General features: G+C 29.1%; 1 protein-coding gene across 1 annotated transcript; it reads right to left on the bottom strand.

The window, feature by feature from the left end:
* Positions 1–175: 175 nt before the first annotated feature.
* On the bottom strand, positions 176–4,583 carry LOC111307366 (E3 ubiquitin protein ligase DRIP2-like). Its single transcript, XM_089751471.1, has 7 exons — positions 3,959–4,583; positions 3,148–3,247; positions 2,351–2,699; positions 1,867–2,303; positions 1,698–1,748; positions 673–745; positions 176–551 (listed from the first exon to the last, which is right to left on the bottom strand). The coding sequence occupies exons 1-7, from the start codon at positions 4,077–4,079 to the stop codon at positions 378–380; spliced, it is 1,305 nt and encodes a 434-aa protein (XP_089607597.1). The 5' UTR covers positions 4,080–4,583; the 3' UTR covers positions 176–377.
* Positions 4,584–20,436: the final 15,853 nt, after the last annotated feature.

The following is a 20,436-nucleotide window of genomic DNA, read 5'->3' as shown; positions in this document are numbered from 1 at the left end:
ATTCTCTTCATTTAATTTCCTTTTTAGTTTAAACGAAGCAAAATAACACAAGTTAGAAATAAAAAGATATAGAGGTATTGACAAGTACAATATTTTTCAACAATTATTAAATAACTTTCTTGATTCAAACAAGAATTTCTTTGCTTAAAATCTATTCTATTACAAGGAATGAAGGAAGTCGAGAAAAACAAGAAAAAACTTGAGCTGGACAAAAGCTCAGGTCAAAGACTTAAGCCAAACTGACATGCCTAGTAGTTGTATGACTGCAAAAATGCTTAGACAACATGTATTTTAACTCTTTTCCCCGAGCATATGCACTTACTCTTCTGCATGGACTAGGATCAGTTTAGCAAGAAGCCGTTTATTAGAACATACTTTTATGGGGGCTGAGCTTTTCGACTGTATGATAGCACCATCACAAAGTCTTTGGCTGAGCTGCCGACAAATGTTTGTATTCTTTCTGATGATGGAGTTGTCTGCACCCACCAGTCTACGAGGTTGTGCAGCTGCAGTGTAGAAAGCAATGGTTGTCCCCGCAAAGAGATCTCCACCTAAAGAATTCCAGGTACCAACCAAGATCAATTACAAGTTCTCATACTTCATTTATTAACACGTATGAGGGAATGGTATAGGTAAAACTAAGAAATGAAAGCTGGGGAATTGTAAATTTACCTCGGTCTCACTAGGAAGACCAAGCTTTCTTACAAGATACTTCTTGATAGTCGAAACAGGTAAACTGCCATCCCTATAAGTGTTAAGAAAAGTCCATAAGTTTATCAGTTATGCCATTGTCAGACACAACCTGGAAACAAAGTTGAACAACAAAGGGCACTTAACCTAATAATATCTGATTAACAGCTTATATACAAAGATAGAATCAGAAACTTGAACCGGTAATATGACCAAACGGCGAAAAGAATTAGTGACCTCATTTGTATAATCAAATTAAGTGCCCATATTAAATCATTAAACTCTTCCTATAAGCTTTCCTAGTTCATGAGACTTGCCCCTTGCATGCCAACTGGTTGAGCCTTTCACCTGTGAACACGTGATGACAGGCACTGGAATATTGAAATTCAGTGTTTAAAATTCAAAGAACCAAAAGCCAACAACTTCTTTATATTCACCTACGCATCATCGTTGAAGCGGAAGGAAATTTGAGTATACTGGAAACCAGAGGATATGCATCCATTTAACCAATATTCAACCTCAACTCTCTATGATTCCTTTACCACTCCGAAATGCCACTATATGCATATTTTGATTTCAACTTATAATTTATAAACACACACTAGTACTTGCAAATTTATACCAAACTGGAAAAAAGAATCTGATTTCAGTGGACATAAAGGTACACAATCATATAACAAGAATCAGTGGCTACTGGGTACACACACACTAAAAAAAAAAAAAAAAACACCACAAACGAAGGAACAAAAAGCATGTAATAACAGATAGACCACCCCAAGTATGAAATCTTTAAACCAAAGAATCAGAAAAACATCCAAGTTTAACTAACCACCTTTATTTATACATGGAATATATCAAGCATGGATTGCTACCAAACTGAGGAACACGGTACAGAAAAAACATATAGTTAATCATAAGATTGCGCTTTCTAGGGACAACTAAATTGACATGCAAAGCACCACTCAAACTGTCAAGAACACAGGAGGTAACAGGCTAATGATACTCACTTAACCCTTAAGTAGCACGAAGATATCTGAGGCAGAGGTGCATCTCCTTCCCTGAAAACCATGTGTAAGAATTAAAAACTCAACATAGAAGCAGAAGAATCAAATTTGCTTTAAAGTAAATCGAGGCTCATTGCTCGATAACGCCTAATAATGAAAATTATAAGCTTACTGGCTCTCAGAAGCAACTAAGGAGAACCATATTGGACTGAATCTTCCGTCATATTTATTCCTTGAATCAACCACAGCTTGCGCTGGAATAATCAACCTCTCAGAGATAGCTTCTCTCATTTGTCGGATGCCTCCAGACCTGCTTGGTCTCACTGGTGTTGAAGGTTCTGGCATTGAGCCATTGTCTTTACTGGGAACATTTGATCCATTACCGCATTCCTTTACTGCGGGGAGATTTACTTCATTGTCATGGGCATGGGGTACTGATTTTACAGTGTTCCCATATGAGTTGACCTTGTCAGGCTTTGTTTTACTTGCAGCTTCCACCAGGCGATTTAAGGGTTTACACAAATCAGCTTTTTCTTCTAATGCTTCAGCATTGCTTCCGGTGCTTCTATCAAGCACATGACGCTTAGATGACTCCCCAACAGAATAATCCTGATAGATAAAAGGTTAACATATACATATTAAAAGATAAAGCACAACATTTTCAAAGGAAAGAATGCTGAAAGAGGCATAGTATTTTGGGCAACCTTGCTATAGGTCTGAGGTGAGCTTAGAGTTTTTGGTAGCTCTTCGAGCTTTGAAACATGTTCCTCATTGAGAAAAGGAGATTCTTGGCTTGCAATAGTCTTCCGTGCAGTAAGCTTTGATCTTCGCACAGTCAAACTAGACTTTGCTGATACTCTGGGTGTGCTAACCACCAACGAAGAGAGAGATCTCTCCTTTCTTCTAGCCGGAGATGGAACTAGGATCCTACCTTCAGGTTCCTTGGACGTATGTTCTTTGGAAGGAAAGATTTTGTTCATTATATCTTGCCAATTATTATCTGCCCTGCAGATATGAGAAGCACCAAAGTTTTCATGTTCACCAAACTCCCGTTATATGATTTCTGTTGTCTTTCAATTGGTAAATAAACTTTCAATAAATGCCCATGATTGTGCAAATAGCATGAGGCAAGCATGAACTACTTAGAAAAAAAAATTGTATGCATACACAACTCAGACAGAAGAACAAACATATAAAATTCATAAAAGTGACCTCCTGTGGTTTAATTAAAAATGCATAGAACAGGCAAATTAATAGCATCAAGTACTCGAAAAATGGAGCTACATCACCAAAGAACTAGATTGAAAATGAACAGCCTGGATGAACACAGAAAGTAACTAAATTCTTGTCTCCGTTTAAATTTTCTTAATCTCTTATTTCTCTTTTATATGCATCATTCAAAATAGTTGAACTTGTGCTTCATGGTTGATGTCACAATGTGAAGATCTATTACCTGAGTTTCTCTAATGGAGCACAACCAAGATCAATTGTGCAAACTGGACAGCTGTCTAGCTCCTCTTCTGTTATCTTCTCATATATGCACTTCTTGCAAACTGCTTTTGAAGTTTAATCAGGAACATGAATCAAATATCATTCGTTAATTATCATAACGTAAATGAAACTTCAACGTAACACACCATTGCGGAAAGCTCAGCTTATGTGCATAATATTACTCAAGCAGGGTATTGCCAAATCTCATAAGCTTAAACACGGATTGATTAACCTTAATAAAGGAAATCAAAGAAGATTTTGTGGCAATTTGAAAATACAGATCTGTTAAACTTATCATTATAATTAGGAGTGTCAAGACAGCCAAGAATTTCCTGGTAAAGTCATCCTATAAACCAGCACTGCCAGCAACTTTTCCAAGTTCTCAAACTTGGAAGACAAAGGCAGAGCCTGAGCCAGAGCATTGCTCTGAGACACTTTTAGAAACACTGACGAACCATTATAACCATTAATTTACTATAACTGAAACGAATTTACTGTTCTTATCCCTCATTGAAAATGCTTTATCATGATAATGATGGGAAATTTAATGGTCCTCCCAAAACTTCATTTGCCAAGGTCATGTTTATATTAATATCAATGAAATCTGAATATAAATCAAGAGATACCCAAACTAACAAAACAACCAATATGTACCAAGAACCCCAAGACAATGAGCTTACAAAGAAAATACAAAGACAAAAGATCGAGTGCCAAATTAGATACAATGATATGAGTAACATGGAAGGAGATGAATGAGAGACAAATTAACTCACAAGTGTGAAGGCATTCAGATATGGTGGTGGCATCTTCGAAGAGCTTATTGCAAAGGGGACATGTCATGCATGCCACGAGCTTCTCCCTATCAACCTTCGAATCCTCCCCTCCCGTTTCCATTGTCGTCGTCTTCTTCAATCTCTACACTAACTCTATTATCACACGCAAGACCAGCTTCCTTTTTTCCTCTTTAAACCAATGTTTGTCATCATTTATTCACGTACGCGGTGCATGCCACAAAAGCAAAATGAATCACGACGTTTTCCCTCATTTTCCACGGCAAAGAAAATGTCACAAGAAGGGGAACCTAGTGATCATTCACAATCGGTGCTTCTTGGGGTGTTTGTGTGATTGGCAGGCAAGAAAAAGAAAACTAAAACAACAGAGAAAACGTTTGGGATTTTTTGGAATATAAGACGTTGGTATTGTTCGTTGTCGACAATGGACTGTGTTGTTATCGATGATCAAATCGAGGCTTTTCAATGGTTAGAAACCAAACATCAACTCCACGATGAACATGTTCTCTCTTTTTTGTTTTTTATATAAGCTCTAAGCACATATAAATATTGCGTGACTTCAGCTAAAATGCGCCGTTTGTTGATTGAGATTAGATCATTATTTATGCTCCGCCGTCGATTTTTAAGAAAAAATTATGTTATTTAGACCTAAATTTTTAATTCAAAAGTCGTCCGGTTATATGTGTAAATAAAATATCGTGGGTTATTTTAGAAGTAAAATTATAAATGTATTAAATTAATTAAATTAGAACAAATTTGGAAATCCGAACAAAATTTGAAGATACTACAGATTTTCTTACTAAAATAAACAAAAGACCTAATTAAATCAAATACCAAATGCATTTTCTATGTAATTTGCTTAGATTGTAGATGTGGTTTAATAAAAAATCTCAAAACATAAAACATTTTTATTTTAAATTTTTTTACTAATGATAGTATTACCTTTGTCATGTTCATTTAATAATAAAATAAAAGAATTATTAAATTAATATATACTTAATAAAATGAGCACATGATAAATATATTTATATATTTTTAAACATAAATGCAACATATAAGAGAATACACATATAGGGTTGACAATCCAACTTAAGTCCGTGGGTTCCAACCTAATTTAATTTTATAAGAATTTTTTTAAAAAAATTAAGTTTCGAGACAGATTCTTTTGAAAATAGATCAAGGTTTAGTTTTATGCAAATCTGTCCCAACTTGACATGATATATTATTATTATTATTATTATTTAAAAATAATATTTTATATTAAAAATAATATTTTATTAATTTCAAGTCATTTATAGTTTTATATATATACAAATCGGATCAAATTTGAGTACTAAAAAATAATATTTTAATATCAAATCATGTTAGATTCGAGACGAGCAAAAATCCTCCTGACCCAACCCATCGTCATCTCTATACACAGATTAGCTGATGGGTTTTTTTTTTCGTTAAATATTTTTATTTTTTTGTTTTTTGTGTTTTTTTAGATTTTTTTGCTTTTTAATTTTTTTTAATTTTATATATTTCAAAGGATACCATGTTTCTACACCTGGTTTTTTAACTTTTCCATTTTTTATATTTAGTAAATATTTTTAATTTTTTTTAAAAAAAATTTTGACTCACTTAATAACAATCTTTTTGGATTTTCTTTTTTTTTTTATCTTTCTTTTAAATATTTGATAAGTTTTTTTATATATTTTTTTTTTGTTGGACTTGCTCATACTAAAGATATATCTTCTTTTTTTTTTGCAGTTTTTACTTTTTTTTTATCTATTTTTAATATACTTAATAAATTATTTTTTTATTTTATTTTTTATTAAACTCACTTGATATTAAAGATATATTATGTGTCAAACCATTTGGTTTTTTTTTCTTTTCTTATTTCTTATTTATTTATATTTCTTTATTTTCTTTTTTACTTAATCTATCTTTTCAAATATTTTAATTTTTTAAAATATGTGGCCCATTTGATATTATTATTAAAATATATATTTTTTCTTTTTTTAAATTGATGAATTTAAGAAATAGATATTAATACAGATGTCAACGACCTAATTAGATTTTTTTTTCTTTTTTTGGTCCTTTCTTTTTTAGGATGTTTTAAATTAATTATATAAATCTTTAAGAAAACCTTACCGTAACTGATATTACATGTCAACTCAACTTTTTTTCTTTTTTTTTTTTGACTTTTTTCTTTTTCTTTAATTAGATCAGTTTTTAGAATAAAAAGCCAACGAACGCATAAATCTGGCACGTAAGTTCATTTTTTCATATTTTTAATTTTTTAATTAGATAAATTTTGTAACAAATAAAATTGGTAAACATATATTTGAAAAAAATATCTATTGACATATGAAAAACAAAATAACTTATATCCTATGAATTTTAATTCATCTTAATCCAATGGGAGTGTTTTCTAAAATTTGAGATCAAATCGAGTTTCTTTCCAAAATATCAAAGTCAAGTAAGATACGAGTTTAAAGTATTTTGTCCTGTTAGATTATATATAAATATATATTTTATTATCAATTTTAATTTTAATTTTATATATTTATTATATTATAAAATTATTATTTAATAGTTAATTTAATAAATTTATGTTTCATCCCTATTTGATTTTTTTCTTTTTTTTGCCACTTTCTTTTTTTTAAATGAATTTATTTAATTAGATAAATTTTACAAAAAAAAATAGTCAATTAATGTAAAGAGGATAAAATAACTCACATTGCGTAAGTCTCTATTTGGTTTTATCTAAAATGTGCAAATTTTTAATAAAAAATTAAAGTTTTTTTTTCAAATCGAGGTTGAGTTGGATACGAGTTTAGAGTCTTTTCTCTTCCTCCAAGTATATATATAAAAAATTATTTTTATTCGTTTATTATACATATGTATTGTATTGATAAAGTTATTATTTAATATCTTAATTTAATAAAAATATTATATTTATATATAATTAAAATTTAATCCATTCATCAATCCATTATGTAAATTTTTCTCATTTTGATTTTTTTTTAGCTTCATTTAAAGTATCAATGTGACAATTTATGTTTTTTCATTTTTTATTTTTTTATTTTTTAAATTAGATAAATTTGTTAAAAAAACCTATGGAGATATCACACGGTATTCGAATTGGATTTTTTTTTCCTCTTATTTTTTTGTTTTTTTTAATTATTTAAATTTTGTAACCGAAGAAACTGATAAATAGGGTCACATAACAATTTGTATCAAATTAATTTTGATCTGACTTGATCCAATAAAATGATTCTTTTAATCTTTTTTGGTTTTTTTGTGGTTGTTCTTTTTTGTTTTTTATTAGAAAAATTTGTAAGAATAGATATGTTCACATATCTCCCTATATGTTTATTATCTTTCATCTTTTTTATTTTTTTTAATTGCATCAATTTTACAACAAATTAATCGATTGATAAGGATAGAAAAATAATCAATAACTTATAAATTTCTATCCATCTCGATTTTATATAGACAGTTTTTATTAAAAATCGATGTCGAGTCAAGTAAGGTTAGTTTTTTCATAAAATGAAAAAGCTGGTCAAAAACACATTTATAGGGCTTTGCCCCAAGTCAACCTATAATATATATATATATATATATATATATGTATGTATGTATATATGTACATATATATATAAGTATATATTTTATTATCTATTTAATTTTATATTTATATATTTGTATTATATTAATAAAGTTATTATTTTATACCTCAGTTAATGATATTGCAATTTAAACTCAATTCCCATGTCAACATGACACATTAATGATCTTTTTTTATTTATTTATTTTTAAAATTTTTATTAATAAAATTATTATTTGATATATTAATTTAAAAGATTAATATTTTAAGCTCAATTTGATATACAAATAGCACTTCAATGAGTTTCATTTTCTTTTCTTTTGTTTTTTAATTTTTTTATTATTTTTGTTTTTTTATTTTTTATGCCTTTTTAAATAAATTCATTTTGTAAAAAAATAAGGCTAATGGTGTTGTTCACGTGGTACCCTATTTAATTTTTTTTCTTGTTCGTTTCTTTAATTAGATAAATTTTATAACAAAAGATGTTGATTGATATATATGTCAAAACAATCCATATCTAACAGGTTTTGATCTATCCTGATCTGATGAGAGGTGATTTTTTTCAATCAAATTGAATTGTAACAAGTCAAGTTTTTTTTATAAGGTTCAAATTGAGACTAAAGCATGTTTAATGTGCTTTATCCCTACTCATCAAGATATATATAAAAGTGTATATTTGATTATTAATTTAATTTTTTATTTATATATGCATTATATTAATAAATTTATTTTTTTATACCTTGATTTTAGAAATTAATATTTTAAACTCAATAAGGATGTCCATGTAAAATCCTCTATGAGCTTTTTTATTTTTATTTTTTTCTTATTTTTTCTTTTCTGCTTTTCAAGATTTTTTATATTTTTATTTTTATTTTTATTAGATATATTTTGTAAGAATAAAAAGCCAATTTAGGTATTTATATATCACACTAATTTGGTTTTTTACCTTTTTTTTTAATTTATGTAAATAAATAAATTTTACACAAAAAAAACCGATGAATAGATATGCGAAAATGAAAAAAATTTTGATCCATGGCAATGTGTAGGTATCCACCTCGTTATATTAATATCATTATTGAAAGAGATTTATTTGCTGTCATGTGGTAATCAGATTTGCTCTAGCCAAGTCTTAGATAAAATTTTCTAATTAAGTTCTAATCCGACCCAACTCTTATTATTTTTAATTAATAAAAATATTTTTTAAATATTTAAATATTTTTTAAAAAATTTGGACCTATCAAGTTTGACGAATTAGGCTAGTTTAGGCCCTAAATAAAATTTTTAGTTGTCCAACTCATCAATTTAGTCATTCATAAATCTATAGTATCCATGAACCCAATTAATTTTAAATGAATGTATTTAGTATTTAATTTCACTTAAGTTTAATATTTTGAGCTACGTACATTCAATCTATTGAGTTGTATAAATATCCATAAATCAAATTTAGATTATTCCTATCAATATATTCTCATTTAGTGCATTCATTGAAATTCTTCCAACAAATATCAATGAGTAGTTTTATATTATATTAATTAATTTCTTTTATTTTTACTTCAAGTTACATAAATCTAATTATATATAAATTTAATAATTCACGAGTTTATGATATCCATGAACTCAAATAATTATGGATGAATCTACTTAATATTTAGTGTCATTTAAGTTTAATAGTTTAAATCTAGATTTAACTATATTGAATGTTATAAATACTCATGAATCAAATTTCATATTGTTCTTTTCAATATATGCCCTTTAGTATATTCATTTAAATCCTTTTTACATAAATAATAATTATATTGTGTATTCTATATATATATATATATATATATTTAAAAATTCTATTTCAATTTAATTTTTGCATGTTTCAATACTTTGTAAAAATATAAATGGTTGGTTTTCAATCATTACAAATCAAGGTTTAAAATTTAATTTATGTATCAAGAGTTCACATTAAATAAATTTGTTGATATTATGAACTATTTTGCATTCATTTGTTTGATTAAAAATTACAAATCACTCTTTTCGAAAAATATATATTATTTTTTTGTAACAAAAATTTTATACATTTTATCAAGTATTTATTCTAAAATAACTTTTAATAAATAAAACTATTTTAAGGAGCATTTGGTTATAGGGAAAATAAGATTTTTTGCTTGAATCGTACTTTCTGTAATTTGATTCTTTAGTTTGGTTCATAAAATGTAATTTCTAAAATTTTTTAAGATTTCCAATAGTTTGAAATAAGGTGAAATTAGGGGAATAAAAAAACTCTACTCTTCCTAATATTTTTTAAGATTTAGGCGGAAAAGTAAATATTTTACCTCATTTATTCTCACTTAATTGCATTTTCAACTATATTATGCTTTCTAGTTTCTTAAACTTACAAAGTAAATGTGATTTTTCTTATTTATATATAGTTTTAACAAGTATTGCGTTTTTAAGATAAAAAACATAATGAATGTTAAAACTTTAATTTTGAAATTATGAAATTTAAACAAAGATCATATTTTTAAGATAAAAAAATATAGTAGATGCTGAAACTATATTTCTAAAATTCTGAAATTTTAACAAAAATAGTATTTTTAATTAAGATAAAAAAAAACATAGTGGATGTTGAAATTTTATTTTTGAAATTCTAAATTTTTAATAAAAACTGCTTGTTTAAGATAGAAATGTAATCCTTATTCCTACTCCTAACAAAATTAAATTAAAATGTAAAATATCTTTAATTAATATTACTATATAAAAAATATAAGATAAATTTGCATAATAATATTACAATCAACGTAAGATAGTAATTACAACTCTAAAATTATTTTTGTTGAAAAATATGAAAAAAATTTTCAAAATTCTTTAGTTTTAACAAAATTAATGTGTTATTCATGTATCATGTGTTATTCACATATTAACGTTATGAATGTTAAGTCTTATTCACATGTCATCAAGAACAATATAGTAAAAGAATTTTTTAGTTAATTTTATGTTATTCTAAAGCAAATACAAAAATATTATATTCTTTAAATCAACAAAATTAAAAAATCATACATTCTCTTTAAATATTATTTTATTCCAAAATCATTTTTCTCTCGAAATATAAAAATCTATAAATCAAACATCTTTAGATGAAATGAGGAATGTGGGTAACAATCTAATAAATATGATTTTTAAGCTTCTAAACATTACCATTTAATGAGTAATAAATAAAATAAATAATCTGCACCTTAAAACTCAAATTGTTCATTTTGTTTAGGGAGAATTAGGTAGTGTTTGGTTGATGAAAACAAAGGTGTTTTCCATTTCAATTTCATAAAAAATAGAAAATAAGTTTTTTAGCTTGTTAGGTTGAAAAAATTAAAAAAAAAATGTTTTTGGAAGATAGAAATGAAAATAGGCCCAAATTAGAAAACAAGAAAAGTTGTTTTGATTGTTTTCATTAAAACATTCTAGAGGAAATGAAAAAGTTTTCCATTTTTAATTACATAAAAAATGGAAAACAAGTTTTTAACTTGTTCGGATGAAAAAAATTTTTAAAAAATATTTTTAGAAGATAAAAATCAAAATTGGCTCAAATTAGAAAACAAAACAAAAAGTTGTTTTTATTGTTTTCATTAAAACAATCTAAAAGAAAGGGAAAAGTTGAAAACGTGAGATTTTTTAACAAAATTATTTTATTTTGAAACAAATACCTATGGAGCCTAAGTTCGAATCATGAAGTCTCCAAAATAAGTACATCTTATATTTTCTTCTTTATTTTGCAATTGTAAAACCAAAACACCTTTCATTCTCATCTTTTTTTTTTAAAACAAACCCAAAAGTTTGAACTTCATTTTCAGATACTTCTTTTCTTATAAATTATGATCCTTTTTTTTTTATATTTTGCATTATGTTAATCTCATTGGTTATTGAGTTTCAATTATTTTGATTTTACATTGCACCTTTTTTTTTTAAATCTTTTTGGTCATTTGACTAACAGATACCTCACACATTTCTTTATTTTGATGATTAAATACATTTGCTTTGTTGGTTCATTCTTAGATATAGAGGAAATTGAAATTCTTTTATGCATTTCTTTTTATTATATTGTGGGTACTATATTTTGGGTTTCAAGTGAGTATTTTTGTTGTGACCAAAAAAGAAAACTTGCTGGCTTGATGTGTAAAAAACATTAAGAGATTAGTTAAAAAAAACGAAAATAGCTTCAATATGAATGGCTTTTTTAGGGGTTGTTGAGGTTGGCTTTTTTTATATTATTCTTATTAATCTGCTATGTAAAAAAAAACACTTGTTGTTGGCATTGTTTGCTGACAGCCAAATGCCAATAGTAGATTTTACTTGAAAGTGTAAATTAAGGCCAACAACCCTAAAACCTAGTTAGATAAGCCACCAATTAAGAAAAACTTTGGTACCCTAAACCTTTCAAATTTTGATACTATTTGACAAGCTAATGACTTGATACAACTGGCCGACTTCAGTGCTTCGGGTAGCTTTTGGCCAACCACAACTAAATTTGACAATTTTTTAATCAACATTAATGAAAAGAATAACTAAAAAAAATTCAAAATGACTCTATTCTTTTTTTTCAAACATATATGATTAGTAATCAACAATCTGAGAAGCCACGCGCCCTGCTCCTAGGTAGAGTTGGCATGGGGCGGGGCAGGGCGGTTTTTTGCTTTCCCCGCCTCCGACCCGATGCTTCAATATTTTACCCGATACCCGATCCGTACCCGCTCGGAGGTTGTTATTGAAAAACCCGACCCCGACCCGCTAGAATATTTTTTACCCGAATTTAACCCGACCCGACCCGAATTCAATATACTACCTATTTAAATTTACCAAAAATGTAATAAATTATAATCTAAATATATTACAAGCATTAACAACTTTAACATAATCACTCATAAATTCAAACTTAGTACATACTATTTTTTTATCTAGTAAAAATCTCATAAATTCTCATCATAAATAATAGAATTATAAAATACATAAAATATAGTGAATTCAAACTCACAAATTCTTACCATAGATGATGGAATTATGAAATATATAAAACTTAGTAAACTAAAATTCAAATATTAAACAAGCATAAGTTAATAACTAAATTTAAACATAATACATGATACAAGATGAACATCAAAAGCTTAAATCACCACAATAAAAAGCTAAATTGTTTGAACATCCTTTCATCCAACATGATAAAAATCTTTCAAGACCACAATAAATCATTCCATCATCACTAAGCTCCATATCATCATTCTCCTGTAACCACACTAGTCCTATAAAATAAAACAATAAGATGAATAAATAAATCTCATAAAATAATATATTTAAAAATAATAATATAAAAATGAATTAATTAAAAAAATAATATTATTTACCAAACTAGTTATCTTTTCCTCAATCTCACTCTCATCAACATCTTCGTAAAAATATTTTTCTTCTAATAAAATTGACCCTACAAATAAAAAAATAAACTATTAACAAATAATATATAACAACAAAATATAATAACTAACAATATGCTAAAATAAAAAATAAAATTGCATAATATATATTATTGTACCTTCTTCTTCAGCCCATAACCAATTTTGACAACATGTTAAAGCTTCTATAGTTGATGGATGAAGTCTATTACGTTGCGCACTCACTAATCTCCCTCCGGTACTAAAAGTAGACTCTAAAGCAACAGTAGAAACTGGTATGACATAAATATCTGTAACAATAAGTTGTAAGGTCGGAAATTGAGGTCTAATTAGTTTCCACCAATTCAATATATCAAAATCTCCTTTTCTTGGTATGACTTCTTCATCCAAATAGCGATCTAACTCTGATTTTACTTTTGATTTTTTCTTTTTTTTCCTTGAAACAAAATCATCATAGTCTCCCAAATTTCCCAATTCAGTAGCATCAACACCATCTAAGAATGAAAAGCTTGAACTAGAAGGTCCTTCTTCCTTTTTCAAAGCCAATTTCTCCTCATACTCCTTAACCAAATCCCGACATATTTGTACAATCCTTTCAATTTCAAATTCAGCATTTTCTCCATAAATCTTTTCAAAGTAATACTCCAACAACTCTGTTTTGTATCTTGGATCTAAAATTGTGGCAACACCCATTATACCATGCACATCATTCCAATACTTTTCAAATTTGCCTAACATGCTCACAGCCATACATGAAATAATTCTATTGGTATGCATAATCCATTCATTCAATGCCAATCTGATTTTGCAAACATTAGGAAAATAAAGATTTGCAGTAGCATATTTTGTGCCAGAAAACCTTCAGTGATATCATAAAATAATTTCAACTTCTCACAAATCTCAGTTGCAATGATCCAATCATTTTCAGTTGGCAAATATTTGTACAAAGGATCACCATATAATTGCACACAACGAGGAAAGACATCTTTATAAAACAAAGCTATTCGAAGCATTAAGTAAGTAGAGTTCCATCTTGTTTTGACATCAACACACAACTTTTTTAAAGTTGGAATGCGCAATTAACGCGCTGCCTCTTCAAATTTTTCCCATCTCTTTGGTGTAGCACTCCAAAAGAGGACACTATCACGAATTCTATCAATTCCATCTCCAATCACACTTAATCCATCTTTCACAATCAAATGCAAGATGTGTGCACAACAACGCATATGAAAAAAAGTCCCACTAAGCAAAAGTGCATCACAACCAATTCTATCAATTAACAACTCAATAACACCATCATTCACACTACAATTATCCACTGTAATAGATGAAAGTTTTCTATCAATATTCCAATCTAAGAAACATTTCATCAAACTTGAAGTAATGACCTCTTTCGTATGTGGAGTTGGCACATATTCAAACCTAATTAAACAATCAATTATTTACACTAATTTAATAATTAATTCAATAATAATAATTACTTAATAAAAAATGAACAATATCAAAATAAGACAATTTAATAAAATATACCTGATGATGCGTTTTTGTAAGTTCCATTGATTATCGATGTAATGAGCAGTGACAACCATGTATCCTCTTTTTTGGTGATCAGCAGTCCACATATCAGTTGTGATAGCAATTCTCCCTTCATTAGCTTCCAACTTAGATATTGTCTTTGCCTTTTCCTCTCTGAAAATCTTTAAAATATCACTCTTTATAGTATTTCGAGAAGGCATAGCAAACAAAGGTTGGAGACTGTAAGAATACTTTTTGAATTACACATAATCAACCATTGATAAGGGGTATTCATGCATGATTATCATCTTGGCAAGCTCCCTCTTTGTGACATTTTGATCAAAGGAAAAGTTTTTTAATGTTATTTTTCCATCTGCCTTCCTTTGATTTGCTAGCAACACTTATTGACGAATATCCATTTGAAATCGTTTACTGCACCTCTCTGAATGATCATGCAAATGACTTGTCCCATTCTTAGAAGCACCACCAAGTTTTTTCTTACAATAATTGCATATTGCCTTCCATTCATTATTGATCTTCTCTTTTCTAAAATGTTTCCATACTTCTGATTTTAACTTACTTGAGTTATACCCACTATTATCAACTTCAGCACCCTCGTTAGTCACACTTAATGATAGAGTTGTATTTTCGTCAGATGTTGGAATAGGAGTTTGCTGAATTGGTGACTGATGTGAGGTAGAAGTAGGAGGTGTTGGGGAACACGAATTATCTCCCAAATTAGACATTTCACCTTCATTCATAAAAAAAAAAATTAGAGTTATTATTTTTGATATTAACAAATAAAGCAACTAAATAAATTAACTGTTACTAAAAGCATAAGGACAACTATTCTTTTTCACGTTTCTCAGCATCCATTTCTCAAGACTTTAATATTGTACTTAAGTTTCCTTAAATTTCTTTAAAACAAAACTGGAATTCCAACTTGCCATTGGAGATTTTAGGCCTATCATATATTAGAGAGCATGATTATTTTTACTCATTTTTTCTTGCAAAAAGAAAATAACAGTAAAAGTCTAGTGTAATAATTTTTTCCTTTGATAGTTCATATCATCCAATTCAAACAGTTACTCTAGCATTGACTCCAAGCAACAAAAGCATTTAATCACAAACTTGAAAATGATGATTTTATACAGACTTTTCTAGGTTGAGACAACAAGTAAAATAATATTACATATTCTCCTATTGTCATAACTACAAGCCTCAAAAGTAATACTACAAACCTAAAACAATGACACTGGTAACATTCAATTCAAGCATATTATATTGGGGTCTAAACATAGATTCACAAAAACATCATTCAAAAAATTTGAAACAAAATTTATCATTCACAAACACATAGTCGCCCACCTGCCTGAGGTCGATCAGTCGGAAGGGACTACCCTCAGAACTGGATGCGCCCGAATCTGGTTCTAACCAGTCGCCCACCTGCCTGAGGTCTATCCGTCAGAAGGGACTACGTCCAGAACTGGATGCGCCCAAATCTGGTTCCAACAAGACCCCCAGTCTGGATGCGCCCGAATCTGGTTCCAACCAGTCGCCCACCTGCCTGAGGTCGATCCGTCGGAAGGGACTACACCCAGAACTGGATGCACCCAAATCTGGTTCCAACAAGACCCCCAATCTGGATGCGCCAGAATCTGGTTCCAACCAGTCGCCCACCACTGCTTGAGGTCGATCCGTCAGAAGGGACTACGCCCAGAACTGGATGCGCCCAAATCTGGTTCCAACCAGTCGCCCACCACTGCCTGAGGTCGATCCGTCGGAAGGGACTACGCCAGAACTGGATGCGCCCAAATCTGGTTCCAACAAGACCCCCAGTCTGGATGTGCCCGAATCTGGTTCCAACCAGTCGCCCACCACTGCCTAAGGTCGATCCGTCGAAAGGGACTACGCCCAGAACTGGATGCGCCCAAATCTGTTCCAACCAGTCGCCCACCACTGCCTGAGGTCGATCCGTCGGAAGGGACTACGCCCAGAACTGGATGCACCCAAATCTGTTCCAACCAGTCGTCCACCACTGCCTGAGGTCCAGTCGCCCACCACTGCTTGAGGTCGATCCGTCGGAAAGGACTACGCCCAGTCGCCCACCTGCCTGAGGTCGATCCGTTGAAACGAAAGGGACTACGCCAAAACCGGATGCTCTCAAATCAGTTAGTAAACAAACAAGATTTTCAGCGAAAGAAACAAAATTTAAAACCCTAAAAGAAATTACTTATATATATAGTAAGGGTATTTTGATAAATATCTCGGGTCGGGTTTCACATAAAACAGACCCTGACCTGAATCCGACATTTTTAAAAATAAAATCGACCCGAACCGACCCGAAACTCATTTTTTCAAAAAAAAAATCCGCCCCTAAATAATCGGGTTGGGTCGAAACCCGACGGTTTCGGGTTAATTTGCCGACCCTACTCCCAGGCTATATAAATCTAATAGCATGCCTTATTTTCCTTACTGAAACCATAAAATAGAATAATCTTTCTTTTCAAATCTTTAGAAATGGCCTTTTCCAATTATTTTGTTTAAGTATTCTTCATGGCTTTGTCATTTTACCACCAACGCCAATTTTGACTAGAGTAATACTACCACCATTGCCATCTATCCCAAGTCTCCCATAACCAATAATACCAACATTGCCAACCACCAAGCCATTATTACCCAAACCTGAAACTTTACCTCCACTTCGTAGCATGCCAACATTGCCTACCATCTTTATTGCCTAAAAAATAACCCTACCACCTCTGCCAAATGTACCCTTAATCCTTATAATACTAACTATTATTCCATCCATCTCATTCTTCTCACCACCACTTGCAAAAACTAGCCTTTGAAAATGTCTAGTCTATGCTTCTTAATACAAAAAGTTTAGGCTATGTGGTTTTGTTAGTGTGGTCATGTTCCATTAAACATTAATCTTGTTTCATTAAATGAATACACAAAGGCTTTTAGCCATTTGTTTCATTCCATTATACTTGTGTAAGATTTTTTTTTTGTTTGTTTAGGTTTTTCCACCATTGTTGGGAGTTAGTTGTATTATTAGTATCTTGTTCTTGTATAATCAAAAACCACTTTTGATTTATATATATATTAATGATTTCTACTTCATTTTGTTTTATCCTTACAGTCCTTCAAAGTATGGCCAAGCAATATATAAGCATGTTAGACAGTGATCTAAATTTTGGCCTTACATTCCACATTAGCAATTTTTTTTTTGCATCTTATTCCTTTTTTCCTTAGCATGCTTGTGGCCTTTTTAGTCAATACAAAAATTATAGAGGGCTATTAGTAGATAAGATGAGGTGGATCATGATACTATAATTAACAAAAAAATAAAAAAAAATGTGGAAACTTCAAAAATAAAAACCTTAGGCTTAACGTGGCATCATCATCTCCTTGTTTCAAGTTGTATTAATGATGAGACTTGATTTGTTTGAATGATTTTTATCGTAGATGTGTGAAATTGTTGTCAACATATAAAAACAATCTCTTTTCTTTTGGCTTTGCTAGTCTGTAGGTGTTATTTTATTGACTAAATTTCGGACCATATAGAACTATCATGTTAAAGTTGGTGCACTTGATAAAGAGATAAATATAAAAAGAGGTACATATATTCATATTTAACATTTTATGGCCATCGAGTGCAATTATAATTAAAATGATTGGCAATACCAATATAGGTCTTGAACCTTATTTCCTTTAGTTTTATTAATTCTTTTAAGTTTGGAGTAGCTTATGTTTACAAAATTTCATTGGTTTTTTGATGATTGACTTGTATTATAAATAGTATTAAGATGGGAGGGAAAGGCAAAGATGTTGATGATGCAAAAAAATGGCCAAAAGCAAATGATGTGGCATTTATTCATTTCTTAATTGAAAAAGTAAAAAAAGAAAAGTTGCAATTATCAACATTTAAGAAAAAAGTATGATCAGAAATAAATAATGAATTGCATGATACAAGTAGAGTAGATTATGGAGTTGAAAGATTAAAGGGTAAGTTCAATCGATTACATACAAAGTATCATCAATTTTCTAAATTAATTGGACATACTAGAGTTAAATGGGATGTGACATCCAACATTATTAATGCCATGCAATAAGTTTCGAAAGATTTTTTTTAAGGTATAATTAATTTATATTTTCCTTTTATCTTATAAACTATAATATATATTTAATTATCTTATGCATTTTTTTTATGGCACAGAAAAATAAAGATTTCAAAAAATTCAAAAAACAAGTTTATGAAGATTATGATTACTTAGTGAAATATTCAACATGACTGCAAGTGAAAAACTTCAACAATTATCCACTAAAGATCCATTATCTCCCACTGAAGAAAGGTGTTTGGAAGAAGAATTTTTATTTGGTACTATGCATATTGATTTAGGTAACAACAATTCAAAAAGTGTAGGAGATCAAAAAGGTAAAAAGCTTAATATTCATTTAATTCCTTATGAGCATCGATTTAGTAAGGTAAATAAAATGGATAAGATGGATTTATTTTTAGAAAAGTAGGCTGCTACATTGAGTGCAAAAAAAAAAAAACCCTTACAGCAAAAATTGAGAGATACAAGTCATCTGCTAGTCATGAAGGTACCACTTTTGATTTTTCTTTTGATCCTTATAATATAAGTATATACATGGGGCCTTTTGTAAAAAATGAAAGCTGTTTCTTCATGTTTTTATAATAAAGAGATAGAAAATTTCACATAAGCAAAATGGAGACAAATTTTTGTTGATGGATGGTTTTGCTTAATCTTATGTTTTTTTTTTTATTTATTTATCAATAATTAACTTCTATTGATATGTTATGTAATGGTATTCTAACATTCAATTGTAGAATGTATGGAGTATGTGATGATATTTTATCATTACCTTATGAAATTTATGGTTATTGAATGACTGATAACTAATTTTTTCTACTTTGTTATAGTAACTAAAATTATTATAGCAAGTATAATGTATTAGAACATTGATATTCATCATTATGGCAGGTAATTACAATGAGTATTAGTTTTAGTTCAAAAAGTCCATCCATTTAGATGACGAAATGAGGTAATTTATACTTATAAATTTTATCTATAAGTACTATAAGGCCAACTTACCTATGATGCCATGTAGAACTTCTATATTAAGAGGAAATGCATATATTATGGAGATTTCAGAGAGAAACCTTACAATATGTTATGAAATGTTTTGTATGAGAAAAAATATATATATTTTTTAATTTTTGTGATAAGTTAAAAATGGAACATCTTGTACAATATGAAATTTTGGTTTTTGTGGAAGAAACAATTGTAATGTTTTTATATATAATTGGTCAAAATGAGACGCAAGGAGTTACGAGTGATCGATTTCAACATTCAACTGAGACTATTTTCTGCATGGTTTGAAAAAGTTTTAGTTGGTATTTGTAAATTGGAAACTAAAATTATTTGTCCTAGAAATTGAGGTGAGGTTCAACTAGAAATTATTAGAAATCCTAATTAGTTCCCATATTTCAAACTATGTTATATTTAATACTATTTTATATATTTTTTAAATATATTATGTAGAATAACATTATTTATTTATTTATTTATTTTTATTAATTAAAGATTGTATTGGAACTATTGATGGGCCTAAAATATTTTCTTAGGCTTTTGCATCATAGTAAGTACCATTTCAAAATAGAAAGCAAAATGTCATAGACTGTAATGGTAGCTTGCCCTTATGACGTGCTTTTTACATTTGTCTGTGCTGGATATGAGGGAACAACTCATGACACAAGAGTTTTTATTATTGCGGTACCAAGTAATTCTACTACACAAAATTCTTCTCCAATGTCAAGTGCTAGTTCATTTTAATTGATATAATTATTTCTAAGAACTATTTAATTGGTTAATATTGTTTATGTAATTTTCATATTT

Source organism: Durio zibethinus, chromosome 22 (genome assembly GCF_047325235.1).
Source record: "Durio zibethinus cultivar Kanyao isolate XHJ-2024 chromosome 22, ASM4732523v1, whole genome shotgun sequence".
Lineage (NCBI taxonomy): Eukaryota > Viridiplantae > Streptophyta > Magnoliopsida > Malvales > Malvaceae > Durio > Durio zibethinus.
This window is presented reverse-complemented; position numbering and strand designations above follow the sequence as displayed.

What these genes read in the sequence shown, in the direction of transcription:
- LOC111307366 (XM_089751471.1), bottom strand. Translation starts at nt 4,079, where the DNA reads ATGGAAACGGGAGGGGAGGATTCGAAGGTTGATAGGGAGAAGCTCGTG. An exon ending in CATTCTTTCCTTTGAAAATG is followed by an intron (nt 2,304 to 2,350) that starts TTGTGCTTTATC and finishes TTTATCTATCAG; the next exon opens with GATTATTCTGTTGGGGAGTC. An exon ending in TCGTGCTACTTAAGGGTTAA is followed by an intron (nt 746 to 1,697) that starts GTGAGTATCATT and finishes TAACACTTATAG; the next exon opens with GGATGGCAGTTTACCTGTTT.